Below are 19,258 nucleotides of genomic sequence, written 5' to 3'. Positions count from 1 at the left end.
GGGCTTGTATAAAGATTTTGGCGCTGCTGAAATATAAATCTCAGGACTACATGTCATGTGTCTGTCTCCTGTGAAACACAGGTGAAATGCCTTTATATCTGCTGTATGGCCAAGTAGAGACTCTGAGTGTTTGTTAGTCTTTAGCCCCATCTAGTGTTGGGCCTCCACACCATGTTCCTACAGTATGCACAGTCAGAATGATGCATTATGTGACACTGTCCCAAATCAAAAACTGCTCTATTATTTATTTATTTTATTTTTTTAAAGGGGAAATGACTCAAAGCATTATATAACTTTATGAAGAAACTGTAATTAGTTGCATCTTTTTAAATTTGGAAATAATACAAATAAGAAATAATTATTAGTCTTTATTGTCTGTGTATGTATATTTTGATCGAAGTTTTTAGTTTAAAGAATGTATCTAGTTATTTACATATGTTTATTATAATTTTTCTTTTTTCACACTTAAATGTCTTCATGATCACGTGGTTGTAAATTTTGTATTTTAAGTTTTTGTTAATTTTGTCATTATAAAACAATAAAAAAGAATAATAAAAAAGAAATAAGTAATAAAAATGCAAGTAGCAGTCATCGGGTTTATATGCAGGAACTGACTGCAAACTAAATCCCAACACATTATCCACTTCATTTTATTTTATTTTTTTATTTTGTTATTTTATTACTCACCATTTGCATATGAATAACTTGAGAATGAACGTTTCTGTACATTCCTGATTTTAAAAATATTTGCTGAAACAAACATACAGAATATTTACTTTTAGATATATTATGGAATTATTTTCAAATTTTAGTTTCCATGATGTGGTCACTTATCATGGTTAGATTATCATCATTTATTAAGTTATTTTTTTATCTAGGCTGGAAAGCATCCATCCACCCAGTGGAGGTTGGGTGCAGGGGCTTTGTGGGCAGGCCGGTTAGCCAGCTTCTCTGAGCTGCTGGGACAAAAGGCACTAGTCTGCAGAGGGCCATCAAGGAGCTGGCAGAGGAGGCTGAGAGAGCTAGCTACTGGCTGTGGCTACGGAGGAGGGACAGTGTATGGGGCCTGTATGTGGGTCTCCACAGTGTTTCATCAACATTTCTTGAGTGCTTGGAAAAGACGCCACAGTAACAGACAAAACAATCTATAGTTACTCAGCTGAAGTCGCTGAATGACCCAAAAACTGTGTCATTTAACAACAAAGGAAGATATTTTCCTCTCATTTTAGCAGCAACCTCTGTTGCATTCCATCACAAACTGCTTGCACTGTATTAGCGTGTAGCGTAGTCTTCTCTTCCCTTCCTCCTCTTACAGAGCCACTTGGGACAAGAGATGACACAGAAACATGCTTCCCCATGCTGACTCCATAATTCATGCTGGTTCAAAATGGACACGTGATTATTTTGTGATGTAAATATTCTCAACAACTTGCACTCTGTTACATCAGACGATTCATTCCAAGGTTTCATGTTGGAGAGTAACAACTAAACACGATCAAAGACAATGTAGTGACGTTTGCCTTCGTGTTAGACATTTAATACAGCTAAAAGGTCAGCCAGTCCAAACATTATACACTCCTCCCCTTCAGGGCCAAATTTCTGACAAAAATATGTTTTCCCTTTATAAAGAGTTGCCCAGAATAGATACGGTGGACTTTATCAAACATGACAAATACATAAATACCCTTCTAATTCCTTTGAATCACTCTGACTCATGTCATCCAGTGATATACCTCTCAGTCTGGAACATGTCATTCTTTGCTACTGGTCAAAGCAGGAGGTGTGTGGTAACCGAGTGTGATAACACCATGTGAGACAGACCACAGCTGCATACCTGGCTTTTTTCACAGGATAAAGAACAGTCATACATTTCCAGACCAAGTGAAGGTCGTGTTGAGGTATAAAAGACGGTGAGGAGCGTTCGTTCCTCGCAGAAACGTTGTGACACACTGCAGACATGCTTAGGTTTCTGGTGTTGACAAGTCTCGCAGCCCTGGGTAAGAAAATGACAGCACACACCGCGCCATAGAACCATTCATTATTGATCTCTTTCTGTCTCATTCAGTCAGTCACTCACTCTGTCATCCAGTCACTCACTCATTTTTTAGTTTAGTCAACACACACAGGAGCTACGCATAATCTGCTCTACCTGTGCGCTCCGTCTGGCTGGCCTCATTTCTCCTTTCTGATTTTTGTAGGTGCAACCGTACGATAAAGCTTCTGAGAATACACATTTAAATTGTCCCTTTGTTTTCATGTTTTTAACCAGTGCTGGCTGAGCTGGAGCCCCAGCCCAGGTACCTGGAGGACAGCTTTGAAAGAGTTGTTGGAGGTGAAGTGGCCAGACCTAACTCCTGGCCCTGGCAGGTAATCTACTGTAACACAGGATCAAAAACTGAATTTCAGCAGACAATGAAATTATGTTTCAGGGCAATACAGAGCCCTTTTTCAATTACACCTCTTAAAGGGATAGGTCAGAATTTTTGAAGTGGGGTTGTATGGAGTACTGATCCATAGCTGGTGTATTACGCACAGTGGAAAGTGGTCAGCACGCCCTCAGTTTGGAGAAGCAGGCTGGAGTACACAGAGGCTTTTAGCCACCTAAAAAAAGTCCCACCTTAAAAAATCATAATCAGTTTAAGTGTACGCTATATTGAGAGTATTTTCACTTCTTCACCTGAATGTCAGACAGTGATTTCCACTGAAAAATTAAGCTGTTATATGGCTCTCTTCAATGCCAGACTCCATTGAGAAAAGCATTGATTTAACACTGCTGAACACAGGAGCTGGGAGCTGCTGGTCTACTGCTGCCTCGATCAGTTCATTTGTTTGTGATATTATGTGACTTTGGTGCTTTAAAGGATTAGTTTGGGTTCAACAAAGTCACACGATAACATCAACTAACTAACTGATCAAGGCAGCAGTAGACCAGCAGCTCCTGTGTCAGCAATGATAAAATGCTGTTTTTCTCAGTGGAGTCTGGTGGCTCTGATGAGAGCATACAAGGGACTGAATAATAGGCATTAAGCAAGAGGTAAATCAGTGAAAATACTCTAAATATAGCATATACTTAAACTGATATTTGTTTTTTCCGGTGGGACTTTTTTATGTGGCTAAAATACAATTTGTTTTTGAGCCCGTCCACAACAGTACATTGCTTAGCTTCCGTGTCAGACTCCAGCCTGCTTCTCCAAACTGGGGACATGCTGACTTACATCTACTGTGTGTAATACACTGACTATAGTTAAGCATCTCACACAACCCCACTTCAAGAAATCCCAACTATCCCTTTAATATTTTCACACATACATAACTCTGGTCTGCTTTCTCCCCCTTAGATCTCTCTCCAGTACAAATCTGGCAGCAGGTTCTACCACACATGTGGAGGCACCCTGATCGAGAGAGGATGGGTCATGACTGCTGCTCACTGCGTGGACAGGTAACGTAATGATTAACTCGAGCACGGCCTCGGGATTCTTTGGCTGTATGAGTTTTAGGTGCATTTTGTGATTACTTTGACTTTAATATCCACGGCCCGCTCTTATCGCAGCACCGAGGTATGATTTATTTCAGTGTTTCTAAATGTCACCAGCACGAGGAAAGTTCTCATGGCCTCATTTATAACTGTCACATACCAAGAGGATTCATTTATTTTATTAGAGGGAAAGAAATGTCTCCAAACAAAGGAATAATAATCATAAAAATAAAAACCGGGCATATTGTGACCTTTACATTTTACATCAGTTTACTGTAATAAGAAATCATTAGGCTATGCTGATCAGAAATGAGTCATTAGAGTCAAAACTAATCATTGATTGTTTTTGGGGTTTTTTCTTTAATATTGCAGCAGTAGGACGTGGCGTGTCGTTATCGGTGAACATGACCTCTACAGCGACAGTGGCAGAGAGCAGATCAAGAGTGTCAGCCAGGTTTACATCCATCCCAGATGGGACTCCGGCAGAGTGTCTGCTGGGTAAGGATTTAATTTTTCTTACATTCATACGATTTTAAGTGTCTTTAATTTGCATGTTTCTGTTGATTTTATCTGTTTATCTAAAAGCAATTTTACACAAGTAAGCAGTGCTGTAACCTTTTGCTTTTGTTTTTTACATTCGAAGACTCTAGTGAGGTTTTCAAATGATGCTTTGAGTGTCTGTTGTCAGATTTTATGATGTCATCACCTTAAAAAAAATACACAAACAAAATCCTCACTTTGAATAAAGTGGTTAATCGGATTAAATGAATTAGTCTATTTTTTTAATCAACTTCCTTTTATGTATAAATATAATTTATGGTGTTACATTGCTGCTAAGCCGCGCCGCTAATAGAGCAAACACTTCTTTTGACTGAAGTGAAATTGTTGTTTTTTTAAAGGCTAAATGCCAACAAATAATAACACGGTAGATACATACATCTAGTGATGCATTTGGACACATCATCAGCGACAGTACCAGGGGTCAATGGGGGTTTCGGGTCTCAACTTCAGACCCTCTCACCCTGGCGACCTGACCGGGACTGATCAGTTCCCAGCCTGTGTCCAGCAGCATTAGACCACGACATGTCCCTCCTGATCCACAGCCATTGTGAAGCTTTTTCTGCAGCCCCTGAAGCTCTGCTAATGGCTTGTCTTTTACTTGTCTCTTACACTCACTTGCCTCTTCCATGCACTCCTCCCAGGGCACCGTCAGCTCCAGCATGACCACTTGTTTTAATGCTACTGGTACCAGCACAATGTCCAGTCTAAGGGTGGTCTCCACAATGTCTTCTGGGAATCTGGGTTGTTTCCCCAGGTCCACCCTTATCAGTCAGCCAAGAGGCCTGTCTGGACTTTAGTCAATAATGAAATGATAATTAATCTGACTTGAAGCAGAATATTTTGTTAGATAAAAACATTACTGATTAGGTCTATCTTTTTTCTATAAATTTTGACTTCTGGACTTTACAGTGCTCTGGAGTTATTGGAAATAACTGGATCAAACGAGGTGGAAACAATCCTACGCAGGCGCAACAACCACTGAAAATGCCACATTTGAACCTCCCAGGCCAAAATCTATGGTTGCCAAAAGGGTGGAGAGATTTCTGTTGGCATCGGCTTGACTGACTGACCAACAGAGCAAACAGCCTAACAACCATGCGAGCCATAGAGCTGCTGGTCGGAGCTTAATAATAGAAAACAAAAGCTGCACAGCATGTTGATTTAGACTTTGTGTTAACATTAGTGAAGCTTCAAACTATTCTGTACAGCCCTATAAATGTTTCAAGGGGAATCCATTTCTCTAATTTCCCAAACATCTCTGGGCAAAGTATGTTCTGGTATGAAGGTAAGAATGTCACCTAAGGGTGGAGGTGGTCTAACCCACAAACAAAATGTCCTCCTTGGGAGTGTAGTATCTTTGCAAAGCTATTTTTGGTTCCTCCTGTTTAATCCATGCATCTCCACCTCAGGTACGACATTGCCCTGCTGCGTTTGTCTTCTGACGCCACCCTGAACTCCTACGTGCAGCTGGGCTCTCTGCCTCCAAGTGGCCAGATTCTGCCCCACAACAACCTCTGCTACATCACCGGATGGGGACGCACCTCCAGTGAGTAGACTGCAAGGTCACAGTCAGGGCTAATCAGTTTTAGTTTTTGTAAATCTCAGTGTATCTTACCTTTCAAATTTTACTTTGTTCAGCCGGTGGCAGCCTGTCCGCCCAGCTGAAGCAGGCCTATCTTCCTCTGGTCGACCACAAGACCTGCACTAGCCCTAGCTGGTGGGGCAGCACTGTCAAGACCACCATGGTGTGTGGTGGTGGTGGTGCCGAGGCTGGATGCAACGTGAGTCTCTTCCTACATGAAAAAGAAATGTTGGAGTAACTAAAACTATATTACTGCAAAGTCTTATTATAGAGGAGTTTTTTGGCTTTGACTTTGATTGTGTTTAATTTGTATGTCAGTAAAGTAGTGAAGTGATTCAGTTGGTGGAAGAACACTAAAAACCACAAAGAAGAGAAAAAAGTCCTGCACAATTTTAAAGGGACAGTTCACCCCAAATCAAAAATACCTGTTTTCCTTTTACCTGTTGTGCTGCCTCTAGTGTTGTGAGCAGTTTCATGTAGGAACTATTTTCTTTTTATCAAACTACACCCACCAACCATATCACCACGCAGAAGTAAGCATGCATCTACTGCTAGCTCACCTAGCATCTAGCTAACGTTACAGCTTAGCCAAGGAGGACGCCTTTCATATTTACATGTCGTGCGGTCATGAGCTTCTTGTTCATGAGTAGATGCACTCATCCTTCTGCGCAGTGATACGATTGGCAGGTGTAGTTCAGTAGGAAGAAAATAGTTCCTACACGAAACTGCTCACAACAAGGTCTGTGGATTATCTTGAGTAGCTGGGTCATGATTTCTGGAAAGAGACATTGCTGATGAGGTATTTTTTGGCGCTTTGAGCACCACAAGTCAAGTGCCATATAGCTCCATTATATTAGAGAGAAGGCAGACATCTCTACGGCCGATATCTCCAACACTCTGCAACTCACACCAAAACAATCTAGACTGATAAATAACACTACAGGTAAGAGGAAAAATATGTATTTTAGATTTTAGGGTGAACTGTCCCTTTAACCCTACAATACAGTAACTGTAATATGGTGTTATTTATATTGTGTATCCACCACTGAATCCTGATCAATGTGTTCTCTTTAATCTCGTTCCTCTCAGGGTGACTCTGGCGGCCCTCTGAACTGCCTTGTCAACGGAAAATACTACGTCCATGGCATTGCCAGCTTTGTGTCTGGTATGGGATGCAACGCCCCCAAGAAGCCCACCGTCTTCACCCGTGTCTCTGCCTACATTGAATGGATGGACTCCGTAAGTATTAGGGATACATACATCTATCATACGTAAAGGAATGCTAGGACAGGTGCGGGTTTAATCGGGATTAAGTTGCATATGTTGTGTAATCATTACTTTCTTCTTCTCTTTTCCAGATCATGGTGTAAACCGAATCCATGTTGCAGCACACAAAGAAAGAGACCACATTGAACCACGTTTTCATCTGTTGTGCTTCCTTGTTTGTCTGGTCTCATTCTACAAAAAATAAACTTCATTAAACTTCAAGTGATGACTCATTTCTCATCAGAAAGTTTATGTAACCACTGTTACGTGTGTCATTATTCTTTTGGCTTCAAACTATGCTCCTACTCTGCAACAAAATATGTGCAAAAGACACCTAAAAATACAAATTCCTTGATTTATTTTACGTAGCATCCAACTACTTAAATTAAAGTGTGGTCACAGACTGTGAAATAAATGTTCTGCACAGGAGGTTCTTAAAAACACTCTTAATGTTTCCGTAAATCCAGTGTGATGTGGCAACATGCCGTCACACACTATCTCAAAATGCGATAAAGCCTGAGACGGACCACAGGTGCCTCTTTGACCACTGCAACACCCAGCAGAGGGTGCACATCAAATTAAGGTTGGCTCAGGCTATAAAGGAGTGAGACGTGCATTTAGAAACAAAGAGACGCCGCGGACATGCTCGTGTTTCTGCTGTTCACCACTCTCACAGCCACAGGTAAGAAATATCAAAGCTGTACTGTTAATAATCCACCGCTGACAAATGCTTAAAACTAAGAATTTAGATAAATTAACACAAGGTGAAATCATGTTTAAATGGTGTGTTGATGAGTTTCCTCCGTGCCTCAGTGCTGGCTGAGTTGGAGCCTCAGTCTGACTACGAGGAGAGCGGCCCTGCAGGGAGAGTTGTGGGAGGTGATCAGGTGGCTCATCACTACTCCTGGCCTTGGCAGGTACGGTTTCACAGTAGCCAGATAGAACATGTAAAAAAAAAAAGGTTGTGTACAAGTACAAGATCCTGAGTACAGGTAGAGCGTTGAGCCAAAATACTTGGGAGGTTTGGAAAATGGGCAACACTGCATGAAGCACATCTGTTTTTCAAAGGTTACAGGTCAACTCTTGAACTAATTCTGACAACAGAATTCTTGTATTATCTCCGGAGGAATGAGACTAAAAAATAGTATGTAAAAGGAAAGGTTTGCTATTTTGGGATTTGTACGTATTCACTTACTTCCTGAGAAGTTAGAGGACAAGATTGACACCAACTCTCAGATTTGCTACAGACGGCAGCTGGTTAGTTTAGCTTAGCATATACACCAAAAACAGGTGGGAAACAGCTTGCCTAGCGCTGTCCGAAGGTAACAAGATCCCACATCTTACCGTTTTCATGCTTAAAGGAAAATTCCAACCCCCAAATGACCATTTGTACACCAACTTCTCACCTTGTGTGACATCGTATTCATGAAGAAACTTCTCACATGCCTCCACTGAACAACGGATCCACAAACGCAGAATATTCTTGATGACTTGAAGTCATAGGCAACAGCATTTAACAACAGAAAAATTATATCAAAACATCCATTTACAAACTCTTACATAACTTGTGCAGCACAATCAAAATCTCATTTATCCAGTCGTGGGCTCATTATTTCCCAAACAGACAGCCCTGTCCAGCACCAAAATAAGAGTGAAACTTATCTGTGCTCTCTACAAAGCCAGACTCCACTGACAAAACTGTAATTTTACCACATTGATGACTGGAGCTGCTGGTCTACAGCTGCATCAATTTGTGGTTTGTCTGTGTTGTATGATTTTGATTAATCCGAACTAACCATTAAAAACATCAAAGTCACACAGTAATACAAACAAACAGACTGTTTGTTTGGGGCATGCAAGATAAATAAAGTTCTGTTCACGAATTCAACATAACACAGAGTGAGTTATTGATAACAAGTGGTCATTTGGGGGGTGAAATGTTCCTCTAACGGACTGAACAAGGTGGTATTTATCATGTTTATAATGAGTAAGCCTTGGGCGACCTCTAGCTCACCTGGTAGAGTGTGCACTTCATATAGGCTGAGTCCTGTGCAGCAGCCTGGGCTCAGTTCCAACCTGTGGCTCTTTGCTGCATGTCACCATCAGTGGATACTGTGTTGCCTGATTTGGGTGGAATACAGCTGCAATAACATGTCACTGAACATTTTGCTGATACGTTCAGTATCAACATTTTTGTGAGTTGTATGTTGATTGGTAACATTTCCTCTTTACGTTAATAAAAAATTTAATTTTCTCTGCATTACGTTGCCCTCCAAACATATTTTAGGGATGCATGATATTGGATTTTTTGCTGATATCCGATATGCCGATATGTAACAACTCATTTGACTAATAAGCAATAACGATATTGATATATCCACTTTTTGCCCTAACTAATTTTAGTGATCATCAAGTCTCTTCTGAGGTGGAGTTAACATCATATTATGCATGCATACTTTTATGATGGCCCACCAGCAGATGGAGACATTAAATACAATACTTTTCGATGTATGTGATATTCATTCATTGTTCAAAATAAGAAAAACCACGTTGGCTGATTCATATATTTCATTTTAAAGCCAATATCGGCCGTTATTGATGATGAGCCGATATTATCTTGTATCCCTATAAAATAATTATAATAAAATAATGAGTACATTTCGGAGGTGCTGCTGAGTTGATACTGTTATTTTCGAATAGACCTATGTTGGCTGTCTCCAGTCTTGGAGACATGCTAAGCTAAGCTAACTGGCTGCTAGCTGTAGCCTCATATTCAGCGTAGATATAAACCATACCATCTATCTCTCGGCAAGCAAGAAAAAAAAAGTATATGTCCCAAAATATCAAATTACTGCTTTAAGAAAAAAAATCTTAAAAAGGCGATAAGGTGTTTTCTAAGATATTTCCCAACTACTATTAACAATAAAGTGGTTATGCCTTTGTAACTGCATGTTACAAAATGCTTATATTTTTCAAATCTACGCTCATATATCAGCCACTTTAATACAAGTGTGAAGTCATGGTAATGTACTCTTGCATAGCCAGACCTATCACATGCTGTGCCAGCGTTGGAGAAAGGTCTGGCTGAATTAATCTTAACTCCGCACTAAGGGAAAAAAATACTGTGGGTTGTTTGTATTTCTTTAAGCTAATCAAAATTGTCTTGGGAGGCCCTAAGCCCAGGACGCAGCCATGGCATCTTTGAAATATAGTATCGGCATGGAACTTTTGGTGCGAGGTGAGCTCTGGCATTAAAATTGCGAAATCCCTGCAAAGAAAAAAAACACATAAAACTTAAAAGACATTTAGGAGTGTAGGTTGCTCGCTTGGAAGTTGATGTAATGACTGGGATTTTGAAAACAGTAACAGGCAGGAAGCGTGTAACTGTCTGAGATTGGCGGACAGTGACAGGCTTTATATCCACAATCTATATCCTGTGAGCAGGACTAGTGTAAAGTTACTGTAATAATAAAGAGAATAATTGTGAGTACTTCCCTGCCATGTTTTTAAGACTGGAAGAAGTAATATTTTGTCCTGCTCCAGGTTTCTCTTCAGTACTACTCTGATGGCTCCTATCACCATTTCTGTGGAGGAACACTGATCGGTAAAGCATGGGTGCTGACGGCTGCTCACTGCGTGTTCAGGTAACACATACAGTCGGTGTTATTATCCTTATATTGTTCTAAAGTAAGTAAATGTTACATGCCCACGCATACATATTTTTTGTTTTGTTTCACGGCACCTGCACAAATACGATTTTTTATTGTGGAAACAAAAAAACTAACCCAAGCTTAAACAGTTCCAGCTCACTGCGTGTGGTCCTTGGTGACCTCATCCTGCACAGCACCCATCACACAGAGCAATACAGGAGTGTCAACAATATTTACATCCATCCTGATTGGAACAATAACAGCATCTCCTCTGGGTGGGTCTGTCTGTTGTTGCACTGTAGTATCTGTCTGATTCTAATAGACTGCATACAGTCAACATTTGGGTAAACACTTATTTTCTTTAAAGGGACAGTTCACCCCAGCAAACATTTTCCCTCTTACCTGTAGTGCTATTTGTCACTCTAGAATGTTTTGGTGTGAGTTGTCGATTGTTGGAGATATCAGCCATGAAGATGTATGCCGTGAAGGCACCACAAGCCGAGTGCCATCTAGCTCCATTATATTCGAGAGATAGTAGACATCTGTAAGGCCGATATCTCCAACACTCGGCAACTCACACTACACATGGGTTCACACTACACAATATCTTTGTCTGTTCAGACAGTCACTATGTGAAATTAGGCGACTGTGGAGTCATAAAGTTTTATGGTCGTGGCCATGACGGACTACACGCTGGTTCATGATCAACCATCCCTGGTTGTCTATCACGGCGTGTGTGATGTCATCAAGTTATTCTTGTCCTGTTTGTATTATTATTACTATTATTTCAGTCACTATGGCTGTTCTTAGTAAATGTTTTAGAAAATGAAGAGATTCTCTCAACCGAAGTTATGAGGGACTTTTAATTTTAAAAAGCTACAGGAAGTGCTGAGTTTGAAATGACGACATAATAAAGCTCCGTTTCTAATGTAGTCTGTTTCAAATGAAGGTAATACCCTCTGCAGTTGTGGTAAGTAAAATTTCCACCACTCGTTTTTAATTTTATCACTTTAAATATTCCACTATGAGGAAATAACATTCCTATCAGCCTGATGCTAATGGCAGTACTCACCAGGTTGATAAATGCCTCTGCTGTTTCACGCCATCATGTAGTGTGAACCCATCATCAGAGGAAAAATATGTATTTTTGATTTTGCGGTGAACTGTCCCTTTAACAGATTAGTTTCACACAACTTGGGCCTTTGAGTTACAGTGTTTATCATTACACTTAAAAGGAAATTTAGATGGATTTATTAGCTGCCTTTGAGTTACATTAAGCCTGAGTGATGTCTTCTGTAGGCACCACTGTTTAAAAGTCACTGGCAACATATCTGTTCAGCATATTTCTGGTGATGCTCATTCCAATAGGACCATGTTGAGCTTTAATTAAATGATACAACTCCAGTACAAGATTTTCAAGTCCCATTCTTTGACCTTTAGTAATGACATCGCCCTGTTGCGGCTGTCTTCGGACGCCGTCTTGAACTCGTACGTGGGGCTGGTCTATCTGCCTCCTTATGGTGAGATCCTGCCCCATAACTATGCCTGCTACATCACTGGATACGGACGCACCTCCAGTGAGTCAAATGCAAATCCTCACACTCTGTATTGTCAGTATCATACACATGCAGTCATCTCAGATGCACCGTACATGGTGTATGTCTCCCCTCTGTGTACCTTCAGCTGGTGGAAGTATGTCAAACAGAATGAGGCAGGCTTACCTTCCTGTTGTCGACCATGAGACCTGCACCAGCTTTGGCTGGTGGGGCAGCACCGTCAAGACCACCATGATCTGTGCTGGAGGAGGCGCTCAGTCAGGATGCAATGTGAGTCTGCTGATGTGAAAAATATGATAGAGTGAAGAATATATTTCTCAAACTCAATCAAACTGAGCACACTTATGATTCTAACTAGCACTGGGTAATATATCGATATTATACCGATATTGTGATATGAGACATGATATCATCTGAGATTTTGGATATTGCGATATTCTAAGTGTTGCCTTTTCCTGTTTTTAAAGGCTGCTTCACAGTAAAGTGATGTGATTTTCTTTTTCCAGACTCTTATAGCTGTTGAAGAAGTTAAAGAAAAGTACAAAAGAAATTCCTTTAAATCATCACTTATAAACAAGTGGCAAACTCTGAGGCTGAAAAATGAAGCCAGCAGGGAGGTGCTAAAAGCTGCAGTTCCTCGAATGTCTGCTTGAGGCTGGCTCCTGAAGCCAGTCAGCCCTCACAGACCCCCATGTATTTTAACATTGCCAACCAACTTTACAGCAGAAATAAACATCGTTAGTGCTATATTGTAGGCAGCTGGACTTGCTTGAGTTTCGAGTGTGGGTGTGTTAGATGGGTCCAGGTGTGAGTGGATGATAAGTGGTGTCGAAACATGCATGAAAGGTGAAACATCTTCAAGAAACTCAAGCAAGTCCAGTTGCCTACGATATAGCACTAAAGGTTACCATGACCTGGATGACTGAGAATCTTCAGCAACAGAAATAAACAGCCTGGTACAAACAACAGTTTTGGTCTATAGCTAATTTCCCCCTTCATGACAACTGTACAAGGGGTGAATTTTTAAACAAGTCACCTCTTTACATTTTATTAAGGCTAAAAATTATGCATAATTAAGGGCAGGTCGCTTTGAGTGACAGGCCGTCTGCTGGTAGTGTCCTCATTCTCAGTCAGATCCACCCTTTGCTCCTCCACAGCTCCATCCTCTCGCCTAAGTATGGTCACTTCTGGCGCGACAACACCAAGCTAGCACCAAGCTAGCAACAGCCGAATAGCTGAACTCGAGTTTTGAAACAGGAAGCCACAAATAAATGGGTGACGTCACGATAGCTTCGTCCATTATTTTTACAGTCTATGGTTATGACCCACTAGAAGTGTGTGGCAAAACTGTGTACAAACAGTAACCAGCAGTTCGTGCATAGTGTACCTTTAACAAGCTTACAGTAACTTAGAAAAAACTGTCTAGCGGTCACAGTGGAATAAATGATTACTAGCAAACTCTTCAGTTTTGTAGATGCCCTTTGAGCCATTGTAAAAGTACACACACATCCACATTATTGTTAGTTTAAGGCACAACTGGAGGCTGCAATAAAGATCCCCAAACTCCCTGAATATCAGCCAATAATCCCTAAAGCTTGATGCATCAGAAGGCTATAAGTCAAAAATGCTATATTTGTGGCTACATATCTGTGTGAATTTAAAATAGTGTTTCATCCTTCAGGGTGACTTTGGCGGCCCTCTTAGCTGCAAAGTTAACAACAGGTGGTATGTACATGGGGTAGCCAGCTTTGTGTCGGCCATGGGATGCAATGCGCCCCAGAAGCCCACCGTCTTCACCCGCGTCTCCGCCTTCACCACATGGATAACCTCGGTCAGTCAAAAACACAAACAATATAAAGACTCACATGTTGTATCAACTGAATTTACTTTTAACAGCAAGTTCTTTTAGTTATCCAAGGCTAATCATCTGAAATGAATGTGCAGTTAATGATATGTAATTTTCTTCTTCCAGGTCATGAACAATCCTTGAAATGGATCATTATTTTGCAACACAAAATTCCACTTAATTGAGCTTGTTCTCCATCTGCAACCAAATCCCCAGGTCAAAATAAAACTTGCGCAACAATCAACATTTGTGTTTTGAAACTGTTTCTTACTGCCCGATGTCGTGCACACGTTCAGATAAACACCTGACGAGCTGCTTTCTTATCAGGCCTTCCAAAAACATCACATTCACCACTTTCCCATTCAGCGCAGCATGTTAGCATCGTCAGCAGGTTCACTCTGTGACAGAAAGTGGACAAACACACAGACGAGCAGACGGTGCACTGAGGGGCTGTAGCAGGGACACAAACATACACTTTTTTTTTTTTTTTTGACATAATGCAAATTTGATCTGATTCTGAGTCCTGACAGCCAGCAGTCCTGAGTAAATGCTGACATCCATTTTGCAGTGTTTCCGTGTGCCTGTCCTGGTGTATTATTCCAGCTATTTTTCAAATTAAAGTTGTGTTTTCTCTTTGCTCCCATCAGAAATCTGTCAGATAAAAATCGTTCTGATTGGTGTTTCATAAACAGAAGGTCTGCGTTACCCTTTCTGCTCCCTCTCCGGTGGGTTTGTGACATTTTTTGAAGGAAACGGCTGCAGTGAGCACGGAGGCACTAATTGAGGGCACACAGTGCAGCACGGTACATGCATGATAAGTCGGCCTATAGTGGGAACCGCACATATGTTGCAGCTGAGCAATGAACAGAATGGAAACAGCTGAGACAGATGGACTGACAGTTGACGTAACTAATGCACCCTGTATGTCTTTAGATCTGTTTCTCCAGTATTTCACTGAATGTTTCAATTTGACCTTGAAACACTGGAGCATCTTCCATAAATACATTTAAAGCAGGGCCTGTGGGGAGGTTAGTAACCATCATTAATGTGGATGTGTTAGTTCAAACCTCCCAGCCATACTTTTATTACAATAGGACTGCTGATGCACAACTCTTTAAATTTGAATTAAGAAATGTCACACAATGTGCTCTACATACTTATTAGACGCTCTTCTGTTTCACATTGTAACATCTGCAGTTAAAGGTAAACTAGGCAGGATTTAAAAAATATATGTTAGCATTAGCTCTTTTTACATAGAGATCGTGCTATTGGGCTGCTACGTAGTCCCTTCAATCAAAAAATGGCAGCATCATTCAGCTGCAGTGTGTGTGATTATAGACTGCATGTTGGTTTCATGTAATCAAAAGAGGTGTGACATTTAACACAACAGCATCAGCCTCTAGTGTGACATAAAACATACCCATCAACAGCGCTTTCTAAACAACAACAAAGGCATAACAATCATTTACTGCCTCTGTTATATGGCGGCTGATCTCGTCCTCTGCTATAATGATAAGGAGCTCCTGAATCTTACTGTTTTGCATTTTCGGCCGCTGCTCTTGTTCGAGTTAGCTGCTAACTGCTATTAGATGCTTTTAAATTTCCCATAGGGGCTCACACACACATAATACGTCGTCAAAACGCCACGCTTTGTCCTGCCCACAGTCCCCTCCTGCCAAGTGTCCTGTTTATACAGACACAGTTTCAGCACTGATACTACCTCCTGGCACCTCTGTGCCAGCTTAAATGCAAGACCACTATGTCCCCCTATTCAACAATCGTAACTTCCATACAGAACGGTGAGGTGGCATATATTCCCACCTTGAACAGTGTGAAAGCAGCTATTGTTTTTACCATTATCAACTTGTTTTTATTACTAGTACTGTCCTTTTTTATTGTTTTAAATCTCTTTAGGATTTTGTCATTTTACTGTATTCATTCCTTAAGTTTCTGGTTTTTAAATACTTAAATACTGCATTTTAGGTTATGAAAGGTGCTATATAAATAAAGTTTATTATTACTATTATTATTAGTAGTAGTAGTAGTAGTAGAAGTAGTAGTAGAAGTAGTAGGCTATTTTGCAGAGCCTCGGCCCTCTGCCTGTATTTTCTTTTTATTTTTCTATGTTCGGGTTCAAACCCGGTGTGGGGGAGGCCCTTTGTGCGGGGGTTGCATGTTTCGTGTCAGTCTGGGTTTTCTCTGGGTACTCCGGCTTCCTCCCACAACCCAAAGACATGCACATCAGGTTAACTGGTAACTCTAAATTGGCCATAGGTGTGAATGTGGGCATGAATGGTTGTCTGTCTCTATGTGTCAGCCATCAGCCCTGTGATAGTCTGGTGACCTGTTCAGGGTGTACCCCGCCTCTCGCCCAATGTCAGCTGGAATAATGACATAATTGATGCCTAAACGACTACATTTCAAACACAACTGTCTGCCTCCCGTAAGCCAAGTCCTCTCTGTTTCTACCAAACACTACCAACACTGGGACACACAGAGTTAAAAGCACCTCCGCCAGGCCTCATGAATACTTATAAATGCATAAGTGGAATACTGTACTGTGGCCTTGGGGTTGTTACTGTAAGCTTTCAACATTCATCTTACTCTCTATTAATCAACAAGTTGTAGCACACATCCTAATCTCATTACAGTACCTCCTCCCTACACGCTCTCCTCTACCTTCTGCGTGTGAATTTATGTGCTTAATGAGACACTCATTTTCCGTGACTGATGATTCTGTAGTTCTTTTAAAGCATGATCTGAATCCACACATGACATACCGCATGTGCTCCACAACCTCATATCCTCATATAACACCTCACACTTAACATTTTGGTAACCATAGCAGCACATAGCTGTTATGTGGGTATAAACCTAAATCTGGAGCATGGTTCTGTCCCTGGTGCTATTTACGTCAGACATTTAGAAAACTGAAGTCATACCCAAAAGCCATGTCAAGGTGGTCACTGAAGATTAATACAAGTATTAGAAATTGATAGTGCTTAGAGTATTACTGTCATACTCAAGTTTAAGTACTGTTTCCTAGAAGAAATCTTACTCAAGCAAAAGTAAGTTTACTTGAGTAAAAATGTACTCAGAGAAAAGTAAAAAGCAGGTCAGTTTGAATGCTCTGAGTAAATGATGGTGATGATGATGATGATGTTAGGACGGGAGTCAGCAACCTGTACTACCAGAGGAGCTATTTTTGGTCGAAAAAAAATATTAAATCTGTCTGGAGCCACAAAATTTATTTGAGCCTTATAATAAAGTTAATGCAGTCTTATTAAGTCTAAATATGCTTATCAACATTACTAATAGGTCTAATCAAATATGTTTTACCATTAGGTGGCTACTCTGCTGTAAGGAATTTAAGAATATTTCGGACCTTGCAGCGAAAGTAAACAAATCTGTCTATGCACTATTAAATTAAATGTTTTTCTTCAAGACTTTTCCTTTCTGGATTTGGAATCCACGGCTAGCTTCGCTGAGGACACTCAAGGCAAGCCACCGCTCTGTATGTGGTCTGACATATTCAGGAAGATTTTAGGAATCTGTTGCATTTCTTAGCAAACCTAATATGGATTTTATTATCTAATTTAGCATTTGTTAACGTCACAAAGCCAAAAAGATAAATTTAATATATATTATGTGTAACAGAATGTCGTTTTTATTTACTACATGGGCCAACACAGAAGTTAGCATCGCACTGGCTCCCTCATCAAAAAGCCTATGGGTTTTTTCCATTGGATTTTAAATTTTTGCCAAAAATAAGCCCTGTGACAAACATTTATGATACTCACACTTTCTATTCAGCAAGATAATCTTCACATATGAACACCACTTTCATGATTTTCATTACTGAACCCTAAATGCAATTGTCAGAGGTAAAAAGCTAACATGAGGCTATGAACTACGCTACAGTCACATGCCTTACATCATTACCATAACACGACTGTAAAGCCGTGTTCGGCGCGGTTTGGCGTGATGACGTTCTGTAGTCTCATTTAGTCACTTGTTAGCAACCGCCATTTTTAAGACACACAGAAGCTTCAAAGTTCACGAGTAGGGTATTTACTGACGTAATTTATGTCGTAGAAGTCTCTCGGGCTTCAGACCTTATTTCAAACACCAAAAACTCATTAAAATAACACTGACTTTAAGACGATGGGGCAAAGAGAGCAAAAATGCTAACTCATTTCCGGGTTCAAGTACCGGTACCGTAACAGGTCGAATATTTGCGCAGCAAAATTCTAGCCTGCAGTGCGTGGAATAGGTGCTCTGCTCACCGTTTGACAGATATTGTAGCTGCTTCTAGATTTGAGCGGCTGTTGGAAGTCATGGTAGAAAGCTTCCATGACTTTTGCCCTATGCTTTTGCCCTGTAGGCAGACATTGATGTTTGTTTTGTCAGCTTACAGTTAATGGTTGCTTTAACAGTTATTACGGCCCTCGCCACTATCTGTTAAGCGGTGCACCTGCGCGATGAAATGGAACGGACAATTAGTGACTGCAGCCCACAAACACACATATTATAAGAAAAGCATGTTTATCAACACCGTGTAGCACAAATCGCTACCTTTCTGGGCAGCACGTATTTGTTAAAATTGGTCTCATCTGTACAGTAAGTTTGTTTTTGTACTCACCTCAGTAGGGCAGCCTGTGAGCCTTATCCACCGCGAAGTGCTGCGCAATCTGCTCTAGGTGTGGTTAATATATTCTCAAAGCATATTATAAGTGGTCCAGGTAGTAAAAGTAATCACTGGAAGAGCCACCACGTTAGCATTTAGCATGTTAGCTACACAAAGCATGTACCTGTTGTTTGGGTGTCTTCGGGTGTGTTTGATTTGAATCACTTATATGCTGGTGGGGTGGTGCTTAGTGGTAAATTAGGGTAAATGCAACTTTTTTTTAACCTATGCTTTAAAACCCACATTGACTTTTTTTTTTTTTTGCATTAACTTACTTACACACTCATACTGTTGAATCTGTTACTAAAGTGGTTTATTTTTCTAACCACTCTATTTGAGAATGTGCATTCTACTTACACATGAATATATACACTCACTGGCCACTTTATTAGGTACACCTTGCTAGTACTGGGTTGGATCCCCTTTGCATTCAGAACTGGCTTAATTCTTCGTGGCATAGATTCAACAAGGTGCTGGAAACATTCCTCAGAGATTCTGGTCCATATTGACATGATGACATCACACAGTTGCTGCAGAACTGTCAGCAGCACATCCATGATGAGAATCTCCCGTTCCACCACATCCCAAAGGTGCTCTGTTGGATTGAGATCTGGTGACTGTGGAGGCCATTGGAG

General features: G+C 40.7%; 2 protein-coding genes across 2 annotated transcripts; both read left to right on the top strand.

Moving 5' to 3' along the window:
* The first annotated feature begins 1,855 nt into the window (after positions 1-1,855).
* Positions 1,856-7,106, top strand: LOC126386570 (elastase-1-like). Its single transcript, XM_050038982.1, has 8 exons — positions 1,856-1,997; positions 2,270-2,367; positions 3,339-3,439; positions 3,848-3,973; positions 5,446-5,582; positions 5,675-5,817; positions 6,708-6,857; positions 6,977-7,106. Exons 1-8 carry the CDS (start codon positions 1,958-1,960, stop codon positions 6,986-6,988), a joined length of 807 nt encoding a protein of 268 aa, XP_049894939.1. The 5' UTR covers positions 1,856-1,957; the 3' UTR covers positions 6,989-7,106.
* A 344-nt stretch (positions 7,107-7,450) lies between these two features.
* On the top strand, positions 7,451-14,180 carry LOC126386569 (elastase-1-like). The gene is made up of 8 exons (XM_050038981.1): positions 7,451-7,566; positions 7,698-7,801; positions 10,428-10,528; positions 10,684-10,809; positions 11,975-12,111; positions 12,218-12,360; positions 13,772-13,921; positions 14,063-14,180. The coding sequence occupies exons 1-8, from the start codon at positions 7,527-7,529 to the stop codon at positions 14,078-14,080; spliced, it is 819 nt and encodes a 272-aa protein (XP_049894938.1). The 5' UTR covers positions 7,451-7,526; the 3' UTR covers positions 14,081-14,180.
* The last annotated feature ends 5,078 nt before the right edge of the window (positions 14,181-19,258 follow it).

Source organism: Epinephelus moara, chromosome 24 (genome assembly GCF_006386435.1).
Source record: "Epinephelus moara isolate mb chromosome 24, YSFRI_EMoa_1.0, whole genome shotgun sequence".
Classification (NCBI taxonomy): Eukaryota; Metazoa; Chordata; class Actinopteri; order Perciformes; family Serranidae; genus Epinephelus; species Epinephelus moara.
This window is presented reverse-complemented; position numbering and strand designations above follow the sequence as displayed.